This window comes from Sander vitreus, chromosome 21 (assembly GCF_031162955.1).
Source record: "Sander vitreus isolate 19-12246 chromosome 21, sanVit1, whole genome shotgun sequence".
NCBI classification, from domain to species: Eukaryota; Metazoa; Chordata; class Actinopteri; order Perciformes; family Percidae; genus Sander; species Sander vitreus.
The window spans coordinates 2,850,140-2,875,351 of record NC_135875.1 but is presented as its reverse complement, the minus strand read 5'-3'; the positions used below and the strand labels follow the sequence as shown (position 1 = coordinate 2,875,351).

At 43.4% G+C, this 25,212-nt stretch overlaps 1 protein-coding gene across 2 annotated transcripts in view; it reads left to right on the top strand.

Moving 5' to 3' along the window:
• The window catches only part of rnf213b (ring finger protein 213b), a 52,643-nt gene that overhangs the window by 24,215 nt on the left and 3,216 nt on the right, over window positions 1–25,212 (top strand). Inside the window, exons 27-63 of one of the 2 annotated variants that reach the window (XM_078278575.1) lie at window positions 66–202; window positions 289–387; window positions 491–603; window positions 705–809; window positions 917–963; window positions 1,047–1,203; window positions 1,453–1,588; window positions 1,812–2,000; window positions 2,089–2,222; window positions 2,338–2,513; window positions 3,021–3,224; window positions 3,991–4,178; window positions 4,264–4,384; window positions 4,733–4,833; window positions 5,521–5,700; window positions 6,339–6,484; window positions 7,179–7,278; window positions 8,317–8,428; window positions 8,655–8,853; window positions 9,276–9,466; window positions 10,189–10,311; window positions 12,050–12,151; window positions 12,240–12,482; window positions 12,760–12,844; window positions 12,931–12,965; window positions 13,057–13,151; window positions 13,242–13,392; window positions 15,123–15,288; window positions 16,245–16,339; window positions 16,718–16,966; window positions 17,518–17,650; window positions 18,447–18,530; window positions 18,793–18,958; window positions 19,591–19,792; window positions 19,889–19,966; window positions 23,646–23,846; window positions 24,962–25,051. In XM_078278575.1, the coding sequence (XP_078134701.1) occupies window positions 66–202; window positions 289–387; window positions 491–603; window positions 705–809; window positions 917–963; window positions 1,047–1,203; window positions 1,453–1,588; window positions 1,812–2,000; window positions 2,089–2,222; window positions 2,338–2,513; window positions 3,021–3,224; window positions 3,991–4,178; window positions 4,264–4,384; window positions 4,733–4,833; window positions 5,521–5,700; window positions 6,339–6,484; window positions 7,179–7,278; window positions 8,317–8,428; window positions 8,655–8,853; window positions 9,276–9,466; window positions 10,189–10,311; window positions 12,050–12,151; window positions 12,240–12,482; window positions 12,760–12,844; window positions 12,931–12,965; window positions 13,057–13,151; window positions 13,242–13,392; window positions 15,123–15,288; window positions 16,245–16,339; window positions 16,718–16,966; window positions 17,518–17,650; window positions 18,447–18,530; window positions 18,793–18,958; window positions 19,591–19,792; window positions 19,889–19,966; window positions 23,646–23,846; window positions 24,962–25,051 (5,133 nt within the window). Of the gene's footprint in view, window positions 1–65; window positions 203–288; window positions 388–490; window positions 604–704; window positions 810–916; window positions 964–1,046; window positions 1,204–1,452; window positions 1,589–1,811; window positions 2,001–2,088; window positions 2,223–2,337; window positions 2,514–3,020; window positions 3,225–3,990; window positions 4,179–4,263; window positions 4,385–4,732; window positions 4,834–5,520; window positions 5,701–6,338; window positions 6,485–7,178; window positions 7,279–8,316; window positions 8,429–8,654; window positions 8,854–9,275; window positions 9,467–10,188; window positions 10,312–12,049; window positions 12,152–12,239; window positions 12,483–12,759; window positions 12,845–12,930; window positions 12,966–13,056; window positions 13,152–13,241; window positions 13,393–15,122; window positions 15,289–16,244; window positions 16,340–16,717; window positions 16,967–17,517; window positions 17,651–18,446; window positions 18,531–18,789; window positions 18,959–19,590; window positions 19,793–19,888; window positions 19,967–23,645; window positions 23,847–24,961; window positions 25,052–25,212 lie in introns of both variants that reach the window. The other variant, XM_078278574.1, reaches the window with a different exon arrangement.

Genomic DNA, 25,212 nt, shown 5'->3' with positions numbered 1-25,212 from the left:
TCTTAATTCCTTTACAATCTTTAAAAACATGTTGACTTACCTGTCCACTTTGTGGTTTTGCACAGATAACGACATTCTCCAGCTTGCTAACCAAGTTAGATGTCAAGGTTGTAGCCCATGCTGTAGGACTGCACACGGACAGGATCCTCCTGCTTTCGCTCCACCAGTTTGACACTGAGGTGTCCTTCTGCAACAAGATACGGTACTAACTGTTCAGATAACAGCAGCATCACTTTTTAATTTTATTTTTGTCTTTTAATCTTTATCTTACTTTTCTTTCTATGTTAGGGGCTTCCTTCAAAATGCTGGCCACTCTCTTCACATCGTGTTAATCCAGATGGACCTCGAGGAATCCGACTGCAGTGATGAGCTCATAGCATCAGCAAAGTAGGGCTCAATGTCAAAATTGCAATATGATTCTATGCATGCTCAGTGGAAAGAATGACATTGCAGGTGTTTCAGATGTCCTTATGATTTCCTCTGCTTCCAGATATTGCACCATGAATTACTTGATGTCTCTAAATCATCAGACCTGTAGGGTGATTTTTATTGTGAAGGTTTCTAGGATCCCAAGTCAATCGCAGTACATTGGTTTCCAAGGAGGTGAATACTAAGTGGAATATGATCATTATTGCATTACCGTTATTTGCATTATACATGATGTACAACAGGATAAAGCCATGTTTTTGTCTTTTGTATCAAAGGAGTCTGGCAGTCAGTGCATATTGATGACCTGAGGGATTCAGAGGACATGAGCCTGAACCTGTTGGATTTCCATGGAACTCTCATTAGCCACCTACTCATGTCAGGTAGAAACTGTACATCTTCTGGGTATTAACAAGTGTTGTGTTACGAATGGGAAGGACAGTGGTTTCACTGTTCGCTAGGCTAATGTTGTCTTCTCGATCTTTAATAGAACACCGTGGAGATGGAGAAACGGTGAGGGAAAGAAAAGACTCTCAGGTAGATACAAATGTCTCAGTTTGTATGTGAATAAACCTTGTGTTGTGCTAGCGTAAAATACATTTAATTGTGTTTGTGCACAGGGAGATAAAGCCCACCTCGACAGCTTATCCTTAGTGAGGTCATGTATCCAAAAAGCTGTGGGTTTGCTGAGGGACCCCGACGGTGTGACATCACGTAGCATGCAGCGGATGCACATCCTTCTGACTCTTCTTGGAACCGGTCAAGTGCGAATAGGAGGTAAATATTATCATCTAAGAATGATAATATGATGTCTATGCAAAAAATGCATAGCATAGACAAACCCTGTCAAATAAATTCTGGCAAATTCTATGTATATTAATACTATAGAACTGGCCAGAATTTATTTGACAGGGTTTGTCTATCCATTTTGTCTATAAGAACATCTGACTTTGATTAGAGCAAATACATTCTAGCAGTCTTGTTGCATTTCTGTCTTGTTTCTGATGGATTTCAACTATATTAAAGCTCACTTTCAGAAGGTGTTGTTGAGTAGACTGGCAGAGGGTATCGCACAGAGAGAAGTAATGATGAGCTCTCCTAAGGAGTGGATGAGCAGAGAGGCCAAGAAACGCCAGGCTCTGCAGGAGGGGGGAACTCTGAGGTAAAGAAATGTTAGCAGGATGACTTGAAAACGTGTAAATAATAAAGATGAAGCAACTGGAAAAGGATCAAGTGATTTGTTTTGCGTATTCAATTCCAGTTGTGGATCTTAGAATTTCACTATGTACATTTTGAAAGATTGGCACTTTATGTGTTAAGTGCTTTCGTATTTCCAGTCAATGATTTGATCACATGCAGCTTTCTTTTGTGTCTTTTACTGACAGACATACGCTGTGGCGCTCTCTTCAGTCCACTGTGACTCCAATCTTGGCCAGCATTTTGGAGATTATGGACAGGTATGCAAATCTAGACCTGCTCTCTGATAACCGGCTCAGCCAGGGCCTGATAAAGCTGTGGTTGGACATCCTGGCAGATGCACAGATTTTTAGCCAAACACCTCTCCAAAACCCAAGGTATTGTGGATCAATACTTCTTTATAATTCATGCATTAACTTTAAATAACAAAAGTCATAGTTCTTTTTTGATTAATACAATTTCTAGTGAATCAGACCAGGAAGTGCTTGTGAATCACTACTTCATGTTGGATGGTGAAGACCAAGCCTGCGCTGCCCCGTTCAGCTGGCTCATCCATATGCACCTTGAAGGCTTGTGGGAAGAATCGGAATTCATGCCAGGTTTGCCTCAATCTCGTATTTTTTACAGCTAAATGTATAAACTCATGAACACATTAAGTATATATGGTGTGATATGGTTTCTAATGTTTTTCTGGCTCTTATGACTGATCCTCAGTAACAAAAGAGGATGGCACAGGGAGGATTGTCCAGTTTGTGAGCACCTTCACTAACAGCAAGCTGGGCAGCCACCTTCAGAAACTCTCAGACGAGGAGAGATCCGAGTATGGCCACCTCTTTCTACAAGACTTTCTGCTGCTCTCGATGAAGATCAAGTCAAAGGACGAGCTTAGGGTACGGACAAGAGGAGTCACACATTTTTTTTTCAACAATACTGTATGTTTATTGAGTTTTAACTTATACAAAACAAATTAAAGTCGAAATACAAAGTGACACATATGTGCAGTATTTTCTGCATGTGTATACAGTATAGGCAATGAGAGTCCATCCAAATGACATAAAACAATCCAGATTTGAAGTTAATATGACCATGTTATGCAGGGGGTGTGGTTTCTCTACCCCAGTGATATAAATCATTGTTCTTAATATAATCTATGTATTGTCCCTGAACTTTTAGGAACATCTCCCAATGATCTTTAATGGTACTTTTTGTATGTTATTTTTTCTCAGGCTAAACATAAAGATAGTTCCTTAAACCACTGTGCGATACTTGGTTTACCCATCCTCATCCAAGTTAAAGCAATCATTCTTTTTGCTTGTAACAAAAGTCACACATTTAGGTAACACATATTTTGGGAACAGCCGGTAATAGTCTTGACTTTCTACACATTTCATGTAAAGGTGCTCACCGGGGCCATGTTGGGCTGTGTGTCTGAGCTTCAGACGTCCATGGGTGCCGTCACTGAGCTTTCTCCTTCTTGGATATTTGCTGCTGCCAGACATTTTGCCCCCAGACTGGACACTCTCTGCCACATATTTCTGCTGCAGCCCCAGCTAGCCACCGATGTCTTTAAGCAGGGCTCAAAGAGGGAGCCCCAAGAAATGGTGAGAATAACCTTAAACCTATCTCTAAACGGTGACTTTTGCATGTGTTTGTTGAAAGATGAAGTGGTCAGCGATCGGCAATTCCCCCAGTATTTTTTTCCATCTCCATCCTCATCTACTTGCGCACGTACGAAGAAAAACTCGGCAGACCCAGCGTAGCTTACCAGCTAGTATTATGCAGCTAAAGACACAGGGTTGGAGAAGATGGAGAAACCAAAGAACTCGAAAATTCTCCTGCTTCCCTGAAGTCACCAGTGTGGCAACATTTTGCCTTCCCGTAAGTGAGTAATGGAAACTGGGCTCTGACAGGACTCCATGGTGCCTTCAGGTACACCTCGTTAAACTAATGGTGCATTCAATTACCTCTAAAATCAACTGAGAAACTCACACTGTTGTTGCACAGTACCCTTCTGCCGTTGAAATGGAATGATTGAATCAAAAAATTGAATCAAATCATGATGTAACAATTGAAAGTTAAAATGGAATTGTGGATTTGGAGAATCATGACACCCTTAATTTGGAAGCATAGGTACTTAAAACACAGACACTAGTGTTTCAACTGGTGTCAGCAACAAGTCAAACTTCCACTTGTTAGTTTGGTTTATGATGGGAAAGCTTTATAACTGGCAGCATTCCTGTCACCCTTTGTTGTACTGTGAGACTGGTGATAATGTAGAATTCTAACATGATCAACTTTAAATGCTAAGCATCATTAACATCCTACAGTTGATAACATGATAACTATAACAATGTTAACGTATGGCAGATGGAGGACATTCTAGCTCTGGGCGTCTGTGTTGAGCAGACCAAACTGCTGACTGTGACGTCTGTGCACGAGTGCGAGCTCTTTGTGAACAGAGTGGAGTTTCTGCAGCCGTGTCTAGATAGAGTGTTCGGTCAGAAATACAGAACCCTCTGCAGCCCTGGCTGTCTGCAACATCTGGACTCCATACGGTGAGTCTGGCCAGATGTACAGCAAGGAAAAAACATTGTTAGTGTGTGTTTCAAGGTTTATTTATAACTTAATTTGGCCTTTCAGGTCATTGTGGCACGGGATGCTGGTTGTTGCATCTTTCATCCAGCACGTCCTTTTCAGAGTTAAACAGAATGACTCCAGATTCAAAGAACTGGCTCTCAAACACTGCAACCTTCACCTGAACGTGAGTAAAATGGTTTTGTGGGTCTGTGTTTTCATCTTTATATGACTGAAAGAGGTTTCCCCCTGGGAATAAGTTAGGTGAGTTGTTAAGCCTCCAGATCCGCATACATTTATTATTTATTTATTATTTATGGTAACATCCTAAACAACACTACTATTTGCTGTGTGAAATGGCACCTCTGCTTTTTTATCCCTGAAGGTGAATGCACCTTTTTTTTTAAATTATAAATGTTTATCAGATTTCTTATTGTGTTTGCAGAAGCAGCCTTTATTACAGGGAAATGTTTATTTTTAAGCAGTCGGACGGGCGGGAGATGTTTTCTGATATTTTTTTCAAATTTTCTAACAGATGATGAAGGAGTCTCCTGATGTGAGGAGCGTGGACACACTGCAGAAGCTCATCCGGATCCTCAACTGTTTTTACGACGAGTGTATCAGCACGGATCTGAGGTACGTCCGTTTTAAAGCTACGTTCAGACCAAAAGAATCTGCCGCAGGGTTGTGCGGCAGGGGGAGTGTAAATGAAACGGCCCATTTGTGTGACGTCCTGTTGTTTTCTTTAACCCCCCAATGTAGCATAAGTAGACTTTATATTTCACAACTACTGTTTTCTGTCAGATTGTTTATAGATTTAGACATTTTGTCCGTTATCTTCCTTTGTGTTTAATTCTAAACTCCTTTTTTTGCACGACTAAAACTACTTTTGAACGTACGCACGTTCCACCAAAACAAGTTCCTTCCAGAGGCTATTTAGCAGAGGCACCGTGGCTCCGTCCGGGCGCTTAGCGCCGCCCAAGACGATTGTGATTGGTTTAAACAAATGCCAATAAACCAGAGCACGTTTCTCTCCCATCCCAGAATGCTGTGTGGACTAGCCAGACCCTCCTCCGCAGCGCTGTGGAGGAAGGTCTAAGTCGTTTTCAACTTTTCACCGCCTTAAGCCTAAATGCACTACCCCCATTTAAAATGAATGGAAAGATGGAAAGACCTGCGTTTTTGCCCGACCGTCTGACAGGCAACGCAGGCAGTCTGAATGACGCCTAAGAGAACATCTGGACTTAATGTATAGAAACATCTCGCCATAATTATTTTAAGCATCTAATTAATTCATCTCTCTTGATGTTTTGTTCTGGCAAGGTTTGGCATTTCTTGCCCAGTTTGCCTGTCGGAGCTCACAGAGCCGGCCGTGCTGCCCTGCCAGCACGTCTTATGTCTGTCGTGTGTCCAGAACTGCATTCAGCTACGAGGACGTCGTTGTCCTAAATGCAGGGAAGACCTGCTGACCGACTTCAAGCCGACTGTTTCTCAAACCATCAAGTGTGTTCAGAATTATTTTTTTTCTAGTAAATGTTTTCTGGTACAACTTACATTACACTACATTTTGGACCTTGGAGCATTGCTATTATGATGGAGGATTTGCAGTGTAATATTTTTTATTTTCAATCTTTTGCATGTGTGTGTGCTGCTGCGCTTCCCTGTGTGTGTAACAAGCATAGTGTGTGTGCGCTGTGCATAAGCCTAGGCGCATTTTATTAATTTGCTGTTAAAATAACAATGAAATGCTGCGTTATTGACTTTAGACCAGGTTTTTGTTGGTCAATGGCGCCATCACTTCCCGCTGCCTCAAGATAGCAATACGCCAAGAATGCACCTGAACACACCTCCCTGTAAGACCAGCACCCCCATGGGCGCACAGATGGGCGCAGGTGCATTTGCTATTTAAACAACGTAGGCGCTGGACGGGAAATTGACTACTGCGTTGTTCTTAAACTAGCAAAGACACTTGCGTCAGGCTGTGCGCTGCGCTGCACCGGGTGCAAGATAGGGCCCTTTATGTGTATATGACAATTAAGAATATATATATATTTTTTTTAAAGAACCAAGGTGCCTGGCTATCAGATACAGTTGTCCACTAAATCTTAAAACTCTCAGTAACTTTCCTTCCCATGGTTCAGGGCAGCACTTCAGCAGCAAGCAGCGATCCGGGACTGCTGTAACTCCTTCTTCCTGGAGGTGGTGTCCAGGTTCTGTCTGTCAGAGGGACAGACGCCCGGAGACGGAGTGGTGGAGCTGCTCTTCTCCTTAGTCGTCTCTGCTAACGGTGAGTGTTATTTATTTATTTACATATTTTTATTCTTCTTGAACACTCAACATACTTTAAAAGACAAATTAAAAAAAATTTAAAAAATCATATACAGATAATAACTAGATCACACCTGTCAAACTCGAGGCCCGCGGACCAAATCCGGCCTCTGGCAAATTGTGATCTGGCCCCCATCTCAATATAGGTTCACAATAACTTTTGCCCCGCCTAGTTTTTTGGCAAGTTTTTCAACGTTTTTGACGCTTTCACAGCATTTGACCGTTTTTTGGCATTTTCTTTGACATTTTTTGGGGCATTTCAGCCTTTAATGGAAAGAACAGCTAGATATGAAAGGGGAGAGAGAGGAGGATGACATGCAGGAAATCGTCACAGGTCAGACTCAAACCCTGGACCTTCTGCGTCGAGGTATACACCTCTATACAAGTGTGCCTGCTCTACCAGCTGAGCTAACCCAGCCGCACATTTTTGTCGACCAAACTGTAAGTGAGAAGACTTGATGAGACATGCAATAATACAGTCAAAGATTTTTGACTTTTTCAATGACATCAAAGCAATAAACTCTACATGTCTGGCCCCTGATGTGATTCTCATGTTCCAGTGTGGCCCTTAGGGAAGTTGAGTTTGACACCCCTGAACTAGATAATAGATGATGCTGCGATAATGAGGCGTTCATCCTTTTTGTGTGATGCAGGAGACGTGTACCGGACCAGAGAGCTCACTCCTTTCCTGGAGTGTGTGGATAACAGTCCGGTGGTGCGATCTGTGCTGCCAAAGCTGCTGCTGCAGGACAGGTGAGGGGAGGAAGTACTCTAACGGTTTGTCAAATGTTCTTTTAAAAGTCTAAAACACCCCATTAGGAAAATAAGAAAAAGTACAGTATACTTTCCACAACTAGTGAAACTGACAGTGACGAAACAAGCACTTGCTACATAGTGATGCATTCATTCAAAAACAAATGACAAAAATTGGAGATAAATTGAATGGACGTCAGTGTACGGGCTTATCTGCTAATGTTAGCTAGCTGCCGACCGTTACCTTGAAACCATCCAGAAAATAGACGGTACCGTAGGGTGATTTAACGTCACCGCTCATTTTACACACAGTTTAACAACAAAACTAAACGCTGAGTGAACATTACTAGCTACATTTTTCATGTTGGTTTTGAGCGGTATGCACCCCCCACTAACCTGGAAAACGGTTTTAAAACAGTAACGTTAATACAGCGTGTCGGAGGAATACACACAGTCTCCTGCAGCGGGGAGTCAGAGGCAGAGGGGCCGTCACCGCAGCGTTAGCTAACGTTAGCTTCTTGTCTCATCTGGGGTCTGATAAACAGTGAAGTCATCAAAGTCAGTGTGCCCAACACTATTTTCCAATAAACTGTAGCTGTCAAATTCACGGGACCCGCGTGAGTGCGGATTTCATGTCGCGGCTTTCGGCGCTGTTAATCACTTATTGAATGAAGTAGTACCTGCCCTGTTGTTTATTTGGTGGCCATGACTTCGCGAGTGATGACGTCCTGTCACTGTTCCAGTTGCTCTGCTCACCCTAGGGGGAGAGAGAGCTCACCCTAGGGGGAGAGAGAGCGGATGACAGTTCGCTTGAGTTCAGTAGAGCAGACGGCACAACGACGTCATCACTTTTCATTAACAGCTGAAGGAGCGGTGGTGCACGGTGTACATAGCGGAAACCCTTTTGTGCGTCTGCCCTATTTCTGATACCGTGGCGCTGGATATTTTACCGTGGCGCACCGCCACTATGCTATCAACATAGAGGAAACACTGAACACTTTTCTAGGAACTACATGTGTGTAAATGGTGTTCTCTCAGTTTTGAGCAGGTGAAGACTCACATTAAGACGTACCTGAGTAATCTGCAGGAGAATCTTCTGAACAAAGAAGACCGTACTGAACTCTACCTGCTGTTTGTCAACTGCTTCCAGGTAGAAGACACAAACAACACTTTATCTTCAGAGTGATGATTATCATGATTGTTATTGTTATTCTTGGCGTTATCTGTTAAGATGACATGCCTTTCCCAGACATCACTTCTCTCAGTAATGTTTTTTTAACCATGGATTTTCTGCAAAACATTTATTTGAACATAATCGAATGCCATCACTTGTTATTGATGCTGTATTTTCTTCTTTTTTTTTAAAATTTTCTCAGGACTCTCTGTTGTGCTCAGAAGCGAGGGAAGTGGAACGGAGCAGAGAAGAGCAACGACAAGCTGACATTGGATTCCTGAGCCGGATTGCCAGGAAACAGACTCCAGACCGACAACGAGACCCAGCCGAGTTCCTGCTCAGCATAGCCAGGCTGAGAATATGTCTGAGCACTGCAGCCGGGCTGCTCAAGGAAGTCCAAGGTGTGTAATGCTGCTGAACTAGGTTTAACTTAAAGTTACAATCTCCAAGATCTCTGTTTTTGATTCACTTTGCCGGCACTTATGGCGATAAGCGGTAATTGCAAGTGTGCGACAAAAAACTCGAAAAAAGAAAAAGAGAAAAAAAGACAGTAGAAGTAACTACAGCCTTGAAACTGAAAAACATTTTGCAAAAAACCTCACGTACCTCGTGCAGTCCTCCAGAGTACCCCTAGGGGTACACGTACCCCCATTTGAGAAACACTGCTCTAAATCACCCCAATTTAATAATTTAGATTGTTGCATAGATATTTGATGCATCAATAAAATGAATACATAACATGTCATCAGATGTACTATAGTTTCATGAATAAGGGAAATAAAGGACCGTGTCATCTTTTTATGTTTTTCTTCATGACACGCAGGCGGACATGAAGAGGCGGAGGCTCGGTACCTGCAGCAGGTGAGGGCGGTGTGTGAGTACTGTGGTAATGACTGGTACAGGGTTTACCTGCTCCGAGCCCTCCACAGACTCTCCGGTACGGACCACATACTGTCCCTGATGAACAACCCGGCCTGGAGATGGCTCTTCCCTGCAGATCTCCTTCGACTTCAGGTACAAAATAACTTACAGAAAAAAAACTGAAACGAGAAACAAGAAAGTTTTTTTCTTTCTTGCGAGTCATATATTTTGGACTAGTAATGTTCCCACCTTTCATTCTGTGTTGAGAAATGTTATGTACAAATGTATGTGTCGCTTAACTTATTCAAAACATGTAATTGTAATGGCTTTAACTGACCCCACACAGAGTGACACAAGGTACACTTGGAAGAAATGTCTGTATGTGTTTTAATAATAATATATACTTTATTAATCCCGCAGGGGAAATTACAATGTTTTCATTCTGTTATTATTATACCTATTACACACAGGCCTGAATTACACACACATGCTCAGCACCTATACATGCACTAATGGAGAGATGTCAGAGTGGGGGGCTGCACATGGAACAGCCCCCCGAGCAGTTGGGGGTTTGGTGCCTTGCTCAAGAGCACCTTGGCAGTACCCAGGAGGTGAACTGGCACCTCTCCAGCTACCAGTCCACCACCATACTTTGGTCCATATGGGGACTCCGGTTCCCAACCCAACTCCCTACTGACTGAGCTATTGCATTATTATATTTATGTAACTTTTTGTCTTGTCCGTGTTGTTCTGTTTTACATGTTTTTATACTGATTTGGACCTATGTGTCTGAAACTCAACTCAAAGTTGAATTGAAATATTTAGCAGGAAATACTAAAATCTTATCTTATCTTTTTTTTTTGTTTTTCTCAAAGAGGATGATTCCAACTAACGTGGACCAGTTCCTCTGCTGTGGGACACCTTACCAAGCTGTGAGAGACGCCGTGGTCCGCCTTCTGCTGGAAAACAGATCTGACACCTGCGTGACCGAAATAAAGGTCAGAGAGACTCCAGACCGGATATATAATCAACAATGAAAATGTTAAATTCATAGACAGACAGACAGACAGACAGACAGAAACAGCATGATACAATAACAAATCCACATGAATAATATGGACAAGAAAAGATACTAAGTAAAATATCCACATGAATATACTAAGGGATGTATAAGCATGAGAGGCTTGCAGTGACAGGGCAGGGACTGACCCTGGGATTCAGTCTGCATGGTAAGGTGCTCTATGAGAGGGGGTGTCATGGTGGTAGTGCAAATAAGTCCAATAGTGCAAGGATGAAGTCTAGAGACCAGCATTAAATATGGACATTATAAGAGAATAAAGTAGGTATAGTGATATAAAAACTATAGCAGTGCAAGGATGAAGTTTAAAAAGACAGCATTAAATATGGGCATTATAAGGGAATAAAGTAGACGGTAGGATAGACACAAATCAACAGTCCAGAGCAGTGTTTATGAGTAATAACTACTAATAAGCCTGCTTTGGTGTCTCCAGAGCGGATAGGAAGGCTGATGAAAATGTGAATGTAGTTTAGAAGAGAAAAGGTGAATCAGTGATCCTGCCTCGGTGTTTTCGGTAGACGCTGTCATGTCTCCTAATGACCACTAGATGTCAGAAAGGCCACTTTATTTTAACTCCCTTCACTTAGCATTTGTAAGCACTGTGTATACACATTAAAATGTCTTCTTTTTAACACCCTTTAATATAGTTGTAAGAAGGAGGATTTAAGGTTGTTGCCAAATGCATGCTTACAGCTAAATTATAGTGTGTTATAAACCATTTATTAAATCTTTGTATGCTGCTTATAAATGCTAAATAAGGTCAAAGTAAAGTGTTACAATATGTGAATAAGTTGCTGTCTTTATCCATCGGGTACTTCCCATCTTTTTTTTCTTGCAAAAAAGAACAGCAATTACTTACAGACATTTGGTAACAGACATTTTGTTTTTGCTCCCCCCCACCCCCTCATACTGCCTATGCAAATAATAGTTATACAGGAAAAAGAAAAAAAAGAAAAGTACTTATTTCCAATATATATACAGGGTATTGTACCAAGTAGGTGCTACAAAAAAACAAAAAAATTAAAATAAAGTAACAATATAAAAAATGTATATATAAAAAAAATACATATTTAGGAGGTACGGATTAAGGATGTCTGTGGATGCACAAGTATATAGGCTAATTTGCCATCAGCTCTTATCATTATACTCCAGTGTGCTGAGAGCTCAGGGTTAGTTATGGAGGATGCAGTTCCTTCTTAATTTTCGGGAAGAGTCTTGAGCCTTTCAAAATAAGACACCAAAGCATCCCATCTCTTATGGAATTTGTGGATCGACCCTCTGCTGGGATATTTAATCTTTTCTGACTTTAGAAATAGCATCAGGTCGTTCATCCAAGCCGAAGCTTTGGGTGAATGTTTTCCGATTTCCACTCTAACAAAATCCTTCTCCGCGCAAGAAGAGTTGCAAAGGCAAACACATCTTTTAGTCTACTTGTCATTTGTATACCTTTCCCTGGAACGCCAAAAATAGCCATTTCAGCGGTACTTCCCATCTTAAACAGTAACTGGTAGGAGTAAAAAGGGTGGTAAAAACCTCTAACATGATCGTTACATTTTCAGAAACCTGTTCATATTTCTTTGCCAAAGCAAACATTTCAATCAACTTCAGGCCTTTCTATATTCCTCTTTCACGTTTGTGTTGTTTCATTTCCTCTGCAGAAGCTGAAGGGCTCTCAGATCAGTCTGCTGGCGCTGGCTTTGTTCAGACAGGTCACCTGCCGCTACAAAACCCCCGACTTCAACGCGCTTCACTCCCCACAGGTCAGCACACATCATGTCCGATGTAAAGTGTGCCTTTTGTTCATTTCCTTTCTCTTTTTAACACGTGGTTCTATGTAAACACTTACAGGAGTTGGCGAGACTGGAAAACGTCCTGAAAAACGTCAAGTCAAAGGAGTTCAGGGAGTTCTGCACTGCACTTCTGTCCAATCAGATCGGTGGAGCGGGTTCTTTTCTGACAATCAGCGAGGGTCTTTCGGCTCTGAGACGAACCCTCCTGGAGCTGCTGGTCCATCTGGACTCTGTGATCCTCAGTGGAAATCCTCTACTGGTTCCTCTTTATCAGATCGCCACCCAGCCTCAGAATGTTACAGTAAGACACCTCCTATCTCTTACTTAAAGGGGCACTCCACCGATTTTACACATACAGTCAGTTTACTCTTGGTTAGTACTACTTAAGCCCTATTCGCACGGGTCTAGTATTACCAGGAGACCTCATGTGATTTAGAAATGACTAAGGGTTAGGGTTAGGGTTAGAAATCCAACACTTGATACATTTAATAAAATGCCTGAATATAATACACCTTACTCATACTCCAAACAATTTGCCATGAATGCAGCACATTAACTCAACTTACCTTTCCTCCAAGAACTCCTTTCTGCCAACAATGCCCGATGATCACACAAGTGAAGTCATGCAGTGGTTGACTAAAGGCAACAGAGCACAGCTGTACTGTAAGTATTTGACTTTATAAAGGTTTAGGTTTATTTTTTGATCATCAGTGCATATATAATGTTTGTTTTTTTTAAATCTTTTGCAGCTTGTGCCAACGGACATCCATTCGTTGTGACAGAGGTATGAGATGTTTTTGTGTTCCTCTTGGCAAACGTTTTTAAAATTCAACAAAGGTTCAATAAATAACACATGCTTCTGTATTGTCCCATAGTGTGGGAGACCGGTGGTTGTAGCAAAATGTCACAAATGTGGAGTCGAAATTGGTGGGATTAACCACAACCCAGTAAAGGGATTTACACAACAAAGGTATACTGTAAATCTCTTCAATCAACACGCTTTCTGTGTATTCAGTCAAATGTTTGTGTTTAATTGGTGTTCCTCCCTGTGTGTATGAAGTGTCAGCGATCAAACTCGGACGGGACACGTATTAGGAGAAGCTGGCCAGAGGTCTGAAGCCCCGGAGAGACAGCTGACTTCTGCTCAGTCCTGCATCCTGCGGCTGCTCACACACCTCGCCATGCTCCAAGGCGCTTTAAGAAATAACAGAGTGAGACTAATGCCCACCATACACAAGAAGACTTTAAACAGACTTTGAAAAAAGTAAAGTCTGACACCATCTCACATCTAACGTTAAAGACTAGACTATAACAACATTCATTTTGAAAATTAAACCAAGCTAGCTAGCTACCACGGGGTCAGCCCTATGTTCCCACAGCCCTATGTTCCCACAGCCCAATGTTCCCACAGCCCAATGGTCCCACAGCCCAATGGTCCCACAGCCCAATGGTCCCACAGCCCAATGGTCCCACAGCCCTATGTTCCCACAGCCCTATGTTCCCATAGCCCTATGTTCCCACATTTCTAAGATTTTTCTTAAAATTAGGCCCTATGTTCCCACAGCCCTATGTTAGGGTTAGGGGAAGTATTAATGTGGAAACATAGAGTCTAATTTTCAGTGAAAAAACATAGGCACGCTCCCGCTACCACTAGCGTTAGCTGGTAACTTGAGGGAAAGTCTGCAGATTTTCTGTTCTGCCATACATGCAGATGAATGTCTCCAGTACCCGGAGGTCTGCGTTTATCCGCCGGTAAAACTCCCGCTGGATGACACGCTTCAGAAGGGTTGACTTGGCAACTTTCCCTTTTAAGCTTAGCGTGGCGCCATAGCAACCATTAACAACACTGGCTCTAGCTGTTTGCTGCTTCCTGTTTGTTGCTGGAGGGAGAGCACCCATTGGTTGTTGACGATGTTCACATGATTTAACTTCACTACCGAGACTTCAAACTTAGGATAACATCAAACACATTTGATTTTGTTTGATCGTCCACACGGGGAAAAGACTGGGACTGGGACTGAGTTTTAGGACTACCTTACACCAAACGATTGAAAACGACGGGCGAGGAAAAAAGTCTGCGACTGAGGAATTGCTTGAAGTTGTTTGGTGTACGGTCGGCATAAAGCTACATGTGTCAGGAATGCGAGGCTTGGACCCAAAAATGCAGAGTAGAGGAAAAACAAAAGACTTACAACATAAGGTGTCCTGAGGAAGGCAGGCAGGTACAAACGAAGATAAACCCCAAAAAAGCTAGATGACGTCATACACTCATTTGCATATTTGTGACGTCATTACGCAATCATTTGCATAACGCTTAGTGGTTGTGTCAGCAAGGTAGATAGAAAGAAATAGAAATCTTTAGCCAAATAATTGCATTACATTTATATCAAATTATCATTATTACTTAGGTAGCCTATATTTTAAGTAAAAATTCTACAAAGGGAGGGAAAAAGATTGATAAAGAATTCTTAAAAAAGGCTGTCTTGCCCAGGGCCAGGCCTGCTCAGCGGCGTCTTTCTCTCGCCGCGTCCCGCTGTCTCTCGTACCTACACCAGCCCCCGCACCCTGTCCCCTCTCCCCTTTCTACCTGCCCGCAGTGCTGCTGCACATGAGGCGAGAGCAGAACAGAAGAGAGAAGTGAATGTTTTGGCGACCACAAGAGAGGGGTGCTCGCCGGACAATACTGGCATCTTTTCTACAGAAAGTCGGCAGATTTGTCGCTAGTCGCTTTGAAACACATCAGGGCGGGGGCAGACAATCAGAAAGGCGGGAAAGCAGAAGACAGGAAGTAAAACAAGACATAGAGAGAGAGAGAGAGACTACAAAATTAAACAGGAAAAACTACAACAGAAACCCACAATCGTGACAACATTTGCACCAGATTTGACACATCAGTGGTATTGGATCATGTAATGACCCTCCTGTGGTGATGTTGTTGTAGGGAGTCAGTGACATGATCCACCCCGGGCCCCGTGATGTTTCCAACTTCCTGTGGAACCACCTGGAAACAGACATGCATGTGTTGGGGCGGACGCTGGATCAGAACATGGACAACACAGCGGTGACAGTTCATCTGATCCTCAACACCTGCACAGAATTCACTCCAGGTGACTTTCCAACCATTTCCACCATGTTGGTTTTGTTGATTTATTTTGACTTTCTTCTCTCTTTATTTTCTCTCCTCAATAAATTGTTCTTTTCTTCTGTCCCTTTAACATAGACTATATGCTCTTTTGTTACATTTTATTTACTGCTACCTATTGTTGAATTATTCTAGGGAAGCCAACATGCCAAAGACGTTTTTCCTGGGTTTTCCTTTGTCTTTTTTACTTCATGTCTCGTACATTTATCATTGCTTTTTTTCTTATATATGTGATAAAATAAATCAAATCAAATCAAAAACATACATAACTCTGCTGTGCTACACTTATTGCAGAGAATGCAGCCGACGGAGTTGTTCAATTCAAAAATGCCAATGAAAGTAGATAATGTGCTTACTACATAGGTACCTGTCTAATGTATATGAGAGTATTACTACATAGGTACCTGTCTAATGTATATGAGAGTATTACTACATAGGTACCTGTCTAATGTATATGAGAGTATTACTATATAGGTATCTGTCTAATGTATATGAGAGTATTACTATATAGGTATCTGTCTAATGTATATGAGAGTATTACTATATAGGTATCTGTCTAATGTATATGAGAGTATTACTATATAGGTATCTGTCTAATGTATATGAGAGTATTACTATATAGGGACCTGTCTAATGTATATGAGAGTATTACTATATAGGGACCTGTCTAATGTATATGAGAGTATTACTATATAGGGACCTGTCTAATGTATATGAGAGTATTACTATATAGGGACCTGTCTAATGTATATGAGAGTATGTTTTGTGTTGCATGAGAGTATGTGTTGAGAGATGCTTATTTTCTGTATTTTGTGTTGTCTTTGTAAAGCTGCGGAACGGACAAAGTCCAAAAGTAATTTCCCTTCGGGGACAATAAAGTGTATCTTATATCTTATCTAATCTATCTGAATGTTAACAAAGGTTCCCGCGGAGCGATTCCCGATCTGTCCTCCAGACAGAAACGGCAACATTGGGAGAAGCTCGTCTGTGATTCTGCCATCAACCCAGTACTTCAAGTAAGGAGTACATTGTATTTAAAAGCAGTACATTGATTGCCTGTGATGTCTGTAACTGTGATAGGTTGATTTGAGTCAAAGACCAAAGAGATCATAAATGTAGAGTTAATTTATCAATAGGTAAAATTCATAAAAGTGAATGTAAAAAGATCAGTTGTTAAAAACCTTTCTAAAATATTTTGCATGATTAATATCATGTGAGAACATTTGATTATGTATAGCTGCTATCTGTTAAAGATGTCAGATCTGTAATCTGTTTCATCTTTTTTTTTAAAACTGATCCGTGATTGATTAGTACCAGAATCAATACTACTAGGGACCTTTTCAAAAGAAAGACACCCAAGACGTTTTGGGTGATAACATGTTGCCTGTTTTCAGGATTTGCAGGCGAATCTATCTGAAGCTCAGGAGCGTATCAGTGGCGACGACGGACTCGCTGGAAGTGCCCTATTGAATCTCCTCTTCAAGGATCCTGGGCCCATGTTGTCGCTCCCCTCCGACTGCCCGACACATCGCTCCACCTTCTGGACTCTCCCCGAGACGATGACAGTGGAGCGTTTCTCCAACCTGGTGGATGAAGCACGGGGACGCAGCTCTTTACCGCTGCTCAGCCTGTTCCTCAAGAAGGTACCGATCTTCTAGCCTGGTCCTACCAGACTCTGGTACACTAGCCTGGTCCTACCAGACTCTGGTCCATTAGCCTGGTCCTACCAGACTCTGGTACATTAGCCTGGTCCTACCAGACTCTGGTCCATTAGCCTGGTCCTACCAGACTCTGGTACATTAGCCTGGTCCTACCAGACTCTGGTACATTAGCCTGGTCCTACCAGACTCTGGTCCATTAGCCTGGTCCTACCAGACTCTGGTACATTAGCCTGGTCCTACCAGACTCTGGTACACTAGCGAAATGTGCTCTGAAAAAAGGCACTTACTTTTCCCAGAATCACGTAGGTTTACTTCCCACAATTATTAAAAGTGACAGCAAAAGTCCAGTCATCTACTCTAGTTACTCCAAAAATGAGAAGCTCTCTCAGGTCTGCGTCTTTCCTCACACTCTTCGCTCTTTCTCAGTGAATATTGATGCACGTTGCACCACTACGTGTTGTTAAAATGTATTATGTGTGGTCCTGACATTATATTGTTTTTGGAGTGTTTGACATGTGCTGACTCTGTTTCAGATTCACTGTGTGAGGCAGTTACATCACCTGCCTGAGCTGGCTGCTTTACAGTCGGACCTGCTGAGGGTGTTTCCTCGGGCGTCAGACTCTACGAATCAGACTATTGCCCAGATGTTACAGCAGATCCCGGCAGGTATATCCACATTTCATTTTGAATTGAACGTACAACAACGAAACCATCATCCAACACCCCGCTGCTGACATCACACACACACACACACACACACGTGCAGAAATTTGCACCTGAAACGCAAACTGCAAATCTCACTGACTTCCATTTGATCATGCATCATTTGTCATGAGGTTTGTTGTTCATGGATGAAAAAACAAAGGTGTCCCATTTTTTGCCTCTGCACTGCGTGTCTGATGTGAAGCAAATGGCTTAACGCAACCTAGTCTCGCAATGCCAGACCTTCTTCCACAGCGCTGCGGAGGAAGGTCTGGCTAGTCCACACAGCATACCACACAAAAACTTGCTCTGGTTTATTGGCATTTCTTTAAACCAATCACAATCGTCTTGGGCGGCGCTAAGCGCCGGACGGAGCCACGGTGCCTCTGCTAAAAGCCTCCGGAAGGAACTTGTTTTGGTGGAACGTGTGTACGTTCAAAAGTAGTTTTAGTTGTGCAACAGAAAACTCAGATTGGACAGATAGTCTAGCTAGCTGTCTGGATTTACCCTGCAGAGATCTGAGGAGCAGTTAACCTCACAAATCCACCGGAGGTTAGAATTAAACACAAAGAAAGAGGAAGGTAACGGACATCCGGCCGAAAATTAGCTACATCTGGCGGAATTTCCGGCGGCACCTGAACAATCCCGGAAATGAAACGTCACCAATATAGACTAATCGCAACCCACCCTGAAACAAAACAGCATTTTTTAAATGGATCACTTAGTGACACAGACTGAGCTGTCTCCTTCTCCTCATCAGGATACCAGAAGAAGGTTCTGCTGGAGAGAGTGGAGAGATTCATCATGGTGTGGAACTGCCTCCGAACAGAGGTGGCAAACAGCTGTAAGTATGTCTCTATTAACATTTAACTCTGATGGACACATGTACAGTAGAGGTATCTATCTATCTATCTATCTATCTATCTATCTATCTATCTATCTATCTATCTATCTATCTATCTATCTATCTATCTATCTACTGTCTGTCTGTCTATCGATCTATCTATCTATCTATCTATCTACTGTCTGTCTGTCCATCTATCTATCTATCTATCTATCGCTTGACTTCATGTATTGTCTCCCATGCCTGTGTGTATATATAGCAGCAGACTTGGCTGCTGATGACTTGTGTAGGAAGGAGCTGACAACCGAGAGCTCTGGCGAGTTTCTGTCGCCGTGCCGACACGGACCGGGGTCGTGTCTCCGAACTCTGGTGGACTTCCTATCGGAGACTCACAACAGCCTGGTGCGAGTGAGCCGCCAGGAGGACAGGTCAGTACAGCCGGGCCACAGGCGAGTACAGAGGCTGCTCTGCACATTTCCAGAAAAAAACGTTAGTCAAGCTTTCAGTCCAATGGACGGCTTTATGCACAAACTCACAGATTTGGATCTTATTGATGTCAAAGACAGAAAGAATTTACTTGAAACAATGACTACGTTTACATGCACACAGTTTTCCTGTTTTTGTCCGTTTTCTGAAAAAGACAATATTCTGACTAAGCTGTTTCCAAAAGGCCTAATTGGAATATCCAAATGGTATATGCTGTTTACATGACCTGTATCAAATTCGGAATATTGTCATATTCGGAATAATAGTGTAATATTAGTGTGCATGTAAACGTACTCAGTGACGCAGATGGCTGCCGGAAACTAGACATGGAAGGATAATTCCAATATGTTTTGCTATTTTCTGTGAGATGTAGTCAATATGTTTTATATATATATATGTATCTGTAATTAGATTTATTATATCTAAGCTTTCAGGCTTAGACGCATATGAACTGGACTTCATATTCCCACGTGTACCTGTGACAACACGTCACCTTTGAAGCAGCCTCATGTGTTTTTAAACCTATGATTAATACGGCCGATCATGGACATTCTCCTGTTTTATTTCCCACCAGTGAATACAGTGTTCCTTTAGAGAGCATATCAGAGACCCAGCTGACGCTGTGCAGCCCAGAGAGAGAGCTGCTGCCTCTGGTTTTATCCCACTGCCAGTACACCTTGAAGAAAGGCGGGGAGACGGACAGCAAATACGACCTGCCAGGCATCCAAACCCAGCTGGCCCGTCGCTTCCTGGCTGGGAAACCACTTATCCGAGTGGTACAAATCTAAGCTAATCATACAGCTGCGTGCACATGTCAGGTAAAACCAAACCTTCTGCTAACCAGCACTGTTGTCCTCTTTGATCAAACTCAGGACACCTCGAGGTACCTGAACAGACACCTGCAGGACTTCTCTGTGGTCCTAACCGAGGTCCGAGACCGGATTCATCAGGTAAGACCAGTTCACGTACTTATTAGTCTCTTATTGCCAGATCTGTCTTCACAGCGCTGTGGAGTTAGGTGAGGCTACACCACAGACAGATTCTGGGATAAAATAATCTGGAAAAATACGCTCTGGGTTGTTTTTAGGTTCTTTTTTGGGGGCATTTCCGCCTTTAATCATGAGGCGAAATATGAAAGGGGAGAGGGAGGGGAAGACATGCAGGAAAGTGACGCTGGTTGGATTTGAACCCTGGGCCTCTGCGTCAGGGGAGAACTTGTTTTGATGGAACATTTGCACCCCGCAAAAGAAAAACTCCTCATACAATATTAAATGAAGTTAACTGTTCACACAATGCAGTAACGTGAGCTGTTTAAATTAGCTGATACATGGTTAAACCTCATTATCTCTTACCAGTGTATCTCCGTGTGTACTATAATCCACAGCAATCCCACCAATCGGTCCCAAAACGTCCTAGTTAGAGAGGAAATGCCCCAAACATATTCTTTGTAAATCTTTACAATCATTCCCCGAAAGAACCGAGCAGGCCTGCCTTGTTGCACCGTCCAAATTCAGCGTGTAGCTCGCTAGCTTCAAGGTTGTTGTTTTCCGTAGCGAAGGGATTTTAAGAACGACAACACACAGAGAGAGAAAGGGTCCTGATGTCAGGCGCCAGATTCAATTTATTTTTTTTAGATAATTCTTTGGGCATTTTAGACCTATTAATAGACAGGACAGCTGGAGACAGGAAACAGGGGAGAGAGGGAGGGAAGACATGCAGCAAATGGACGCAGGTCGGACTCGAACCCTGAGCCGCTGCGTCGAGGACTGAGCCCCTGTATATGGGCGCCTGCTCTACCAGTGAGCTACCCAGGCGCCCGTGTAAAAACTACCCAGGTGTACTTTTGTTGATCCAGACTATTTATTTATGGACTTCAGTATTTTATGGTACCAAAGTCTTCATCTGGATGATGGGAAGAAAAAAACATGTTGAAAGGTTTATTAAAACTGAAGGCTGGTAAGACATTTTGTATTAAATAGGGAGGATAGATAGACCCTGCTGGTCATTTGATTTCTCCCTGCAGCTCAGGCTGGAACCCTGTACATCTTTCTCTCCTGCTTCTGTTACATATCTGCGGGAACCAATCACAAACTGGCTTATCCACCTGGCGCGCTATTGGCTGGTTTAACACGATGACGATAGAGAAGCGACCAAGCAGCTTCTTGTTTACATTCAACATGGCGGCCACCGAAGCGCAGCGACCCATTGATGCCGCTGTCGCTGCTACGTAGAGTTTAGATTCTCTGCCTGAGCCCGACCTGAGTCGGGCCGGGCCGTTATTTTCCGCCACTATCCTTGGGCCGGGCCGGGCCGGGCCGGGCCCTTGATCAAGCATTTGTGTTTTTTTTTAATCATTACTTTAGTAGCCTAATTGGGTGGGGAGAAAGCTCTGCCATAATCAGAAATATTATCTATATAGGCTATATTTAGGCCAAAGTAACAAACGTGCCCAAAAAGTTACACAAGTTGGACTACAGTTACAAAATGCAACACGTGTCATGCGCAGAGTCTCCTCCTCTCGCACACATCACACCGGGCCTACTGGTGTATGGTGTAGCATCACACCGGGCCTGCTGGGCTGTATGGTGTAGCATCACACCGGGCCTGCTGGGCTGTATGGTGGAGCATCACACCGGGCCTGCTGGGCTGTATGGTGTAGCATCACACCGGGCCTGCTGGGCTGTATGGTGTAGCATCACACCGGGGCTGCTGGGCTGTATGGTGTAGCATCACACCGGGCCTGCTGGGCTGTATGGTGGAGCATCACACCGGGCCTACTGGGCTGTATGGTGGAGCATCACACCGGGTCTACTGGGCTGTATGGTGGAGCATCACACCGGGCCTGCTGGGCTGTATGGTGTAGCATCACACCGGGCCTGCTGGGCTGTATGGTGTAGCATCACACCGGGCCTGCTGGGCTGTATGGTGTAGCATCACACCGGGCCTGCTGGGCTGTATGGTGTAGCATCACACCGGGCCTGCTGGGTGCTGTATGGTGTAGCATCACACCGGGCCTGCTGTGTGCTGTATGGTGTAGCATCACACCGGGCCTGCTGTGTGCTGTATGGTGGAGCATCACACCGGGCCTGCTGGGCTGTATGGTGTAGCATCACACCGGGGCTGCTGGGCTGTATGGTGGAGCATCACACCGGGCCTGCTGGGCTGTATGGTGTAGCATCACACCGGGCTGCTGGGCTGTATGGTGTAGCATCACACCGGGCCTGCTGGGCTGTATGGTGTAGCATCACACCGGGCCTGCTGGGCTGTATGGTGTAGCATCACACCGGGGCTGCTGGGCTGTATGGTGGAGCATCACACCGGGGCTGCTGGGCTGTATGGTGTAGCATCACACCGGGCCTGCTGGGCTGTATGGTGGAGCATCACACCGGGCCTGCTGGGCTGTATGGTGTAGCATCACACCGGGCCTGCTGGGCTGTATGGTGGAGCATCACACCGGGCCTGCTGGGCTGTATGGTGGAGCATCACACCGGGGCTGCTGGGCTGTATGGTGGAGCATCACACCGGGGCTGCTGGGCTGTATGGTGGAGCATCACACCGGGGCTGCTGGGCTGTATGGTGTAGCATCACACCGGGGCTGCTGGGCTGTATGGTGTAGCATCACACCGGGTCTGCTGGGCTGTATGGTGGAGCATCACACCGGGTCTGCTGGGCCGTATGGTGGAGCATCACACCGGGGACTTGGATGATGAACAGACACATGAAGCAGGCTCGCCGTGGCAGAAAAGATGATAGTCAGCCTTCAACGTCCTCTTTTGTTACTTCTCCAAGCATGAGGGCGAAGCAAGCCCTCACAGAGAAATGCGTTGAGTTCAAACAACTCTGAATTGTAGTTGAGAACGTCAGTTATAACGGCCCACGTATTAAAAAAGTGTTGGGTTGAAATCGGGCTCAGGCTCTAATTCCAGTTAATGTGTCGGGCCGGGCTGGTCTCGGACACAACATGCACGGGCTCGGTTTGGGTCGGGCTTGATTTTTTGGGCCATCATTGGGATCATTGGTCTGATTGGTTGAAGGACTATCCAGTTGCGTACAGAGTCATTTGAACTATGCCCGTTGATCACGCCTCTTGTGCAGTAGGAAACACAGAGCAGACTCCCTAGACTAATGTTCAGTCTTAAAAGATTGAGCTTGGTCTGGTGATGGCCTGACTAGAGGATAGACCAATGGGGAGTTCAAAATACTGCCTGTTTGTCTTATTTCTTTATGGAAATTATTTTTGTTTCGTGCACTTTTTCTGTCCCGCTTCTTACTCTGAGAGATCATTAAATGTATCCAAAAATGAAGTTGTCAATAAGGAAGGAAGCTAAAGCAACTTATTATTTTTGTTATTTATTTCTTTTCTTTCCTTTTTTTTTCTTTAGATGTATGGTTGTTAATTGATGGTTAGACCTGATCCGTCATGCATTTGTTCTGTTGTTTGTTTTTGTGTTTTGTGGAATGTATTTTTTTGTGGAATAAAAAAAAAAAAAATGAAATCTGGAACGGACTGGTACCAGCCGAAGAATGTCCACAGTAGTTTCCCCTGTCGGATTTTATGAGACCACTTTGACAGAGGTCACATTCCTTCCTCTGGCTGGCCCGCTGACAGTTCCCCCGTCTGTTCTACAGGAGCCGCTGAAGGGTTCGGTGAGCAGCGCCATGAGAACGGTGCTGCGCTCATACACAGACGTGTGTGACGCGCTGTTCGTGGTGGAGATTGGCCTCCGCTTTCTTGGCAAGACGGGCGGCGATCCACAAGGTCAACTTCTGTCCTACCTCACTGACTCACTGCATATGGACCAAGCACAGATTTCCAGCACTGTAGCCAAGGTAGAAACCCTCCAGAGCCACAGCTATTACCATTAAAACGCTGCTATGCAAAGAATGGGATTATGTCGACATCATGCTGTAAGCAATGGACCGTGACAACACCCAATACTTGTTGTTTTTCTTTCTAAAAACCTCCCATTTTCACTAGCTCTTGACATCACTGTGTGGAAATAAGTGAAATGAAAATGTTCATCATGTATACTCTGATCTCATATCTCACTGCCTGCTCTGGTAATCTGATACTAAATACAACAATTGGTAACACTTTACTTGAAGGTATCTACATAAGAGTGTCATGACACTGTCATGAACACATGACACTGTCATGACACATGAACCCTAACCCTAACTTGTCATGACAAAAACCGAATGACACTTACTAAAAGAGGCGTTATGTCCTAAACGTTTATGACTTGTTTATAATGTTTATGACACGTTCATGACAGTGTCATGTCACTCTTATGTAGATACCTTCAAGTAAAGTGTAACCCAACAATAAGTATTTAAGTCCACAACAGCAATTAGCATGTTTTAGACTACTAACTACAGGTTAGTTTGCATTCTACTTCAAATCACAGCTAAAGTTTTCCTTTTTGGGAAATTCACCATTCCAGACATCCTTTAGTTTCCATTCATTTCTGTAAAATATTCAAATCTATTAGCAGACTTTTAAAACTTACATGAATGATGTAATCCACACACAAAATATGAATAATAATAATAATAATTTATACTTTATTAATCCCGCAAGGTAAATTACAATCACTCTGTTGTTAACATAAACATTACACACTAGAGGATGGATACCCGAACCAGCGACCCTCTGGTTCCCAACCCTACAGACTGAGCTACTGCCACCCCGATGAATTATTGTTGTGAAGTGCTGCAGTGCAGATGTTGTCATTAAGTCTCCATTGAATCTGCATCCCCATTCACGATAGTGGAACAGTGACAGCATGCTCACTGGGGTGATGGATTACAAAAGTCAAGCAAGTCTCACCAGTTTGCCTGACAGAAATGAATAAAAACAAATGGCCGTGGTAGAAAAAAATACATCCAAATCACGTATGATCGTTTGAAATATGAATTAAAGCTCTGTTTCGTTTTCATGTTAGGGTCTTGGAGAGAGCAAACTTGAACACAGCACATCCACCTGGCAGCTCCTGACTTCTTGGAAATCTGAGCTTATGCTGAACAAAAAGCAAGTAAGTATCAATAAAATCATTCTGTCTTTATTGGATGTGGCAGAAAAAAATAAAATAATTATAACATACAATACCCCTATTTTTCAGTCATAACAGTTAAAGCCCCTTTTAAGACTCAAAATCCATGAAATGGACATTATTTGACAAACATGATTCGTTTT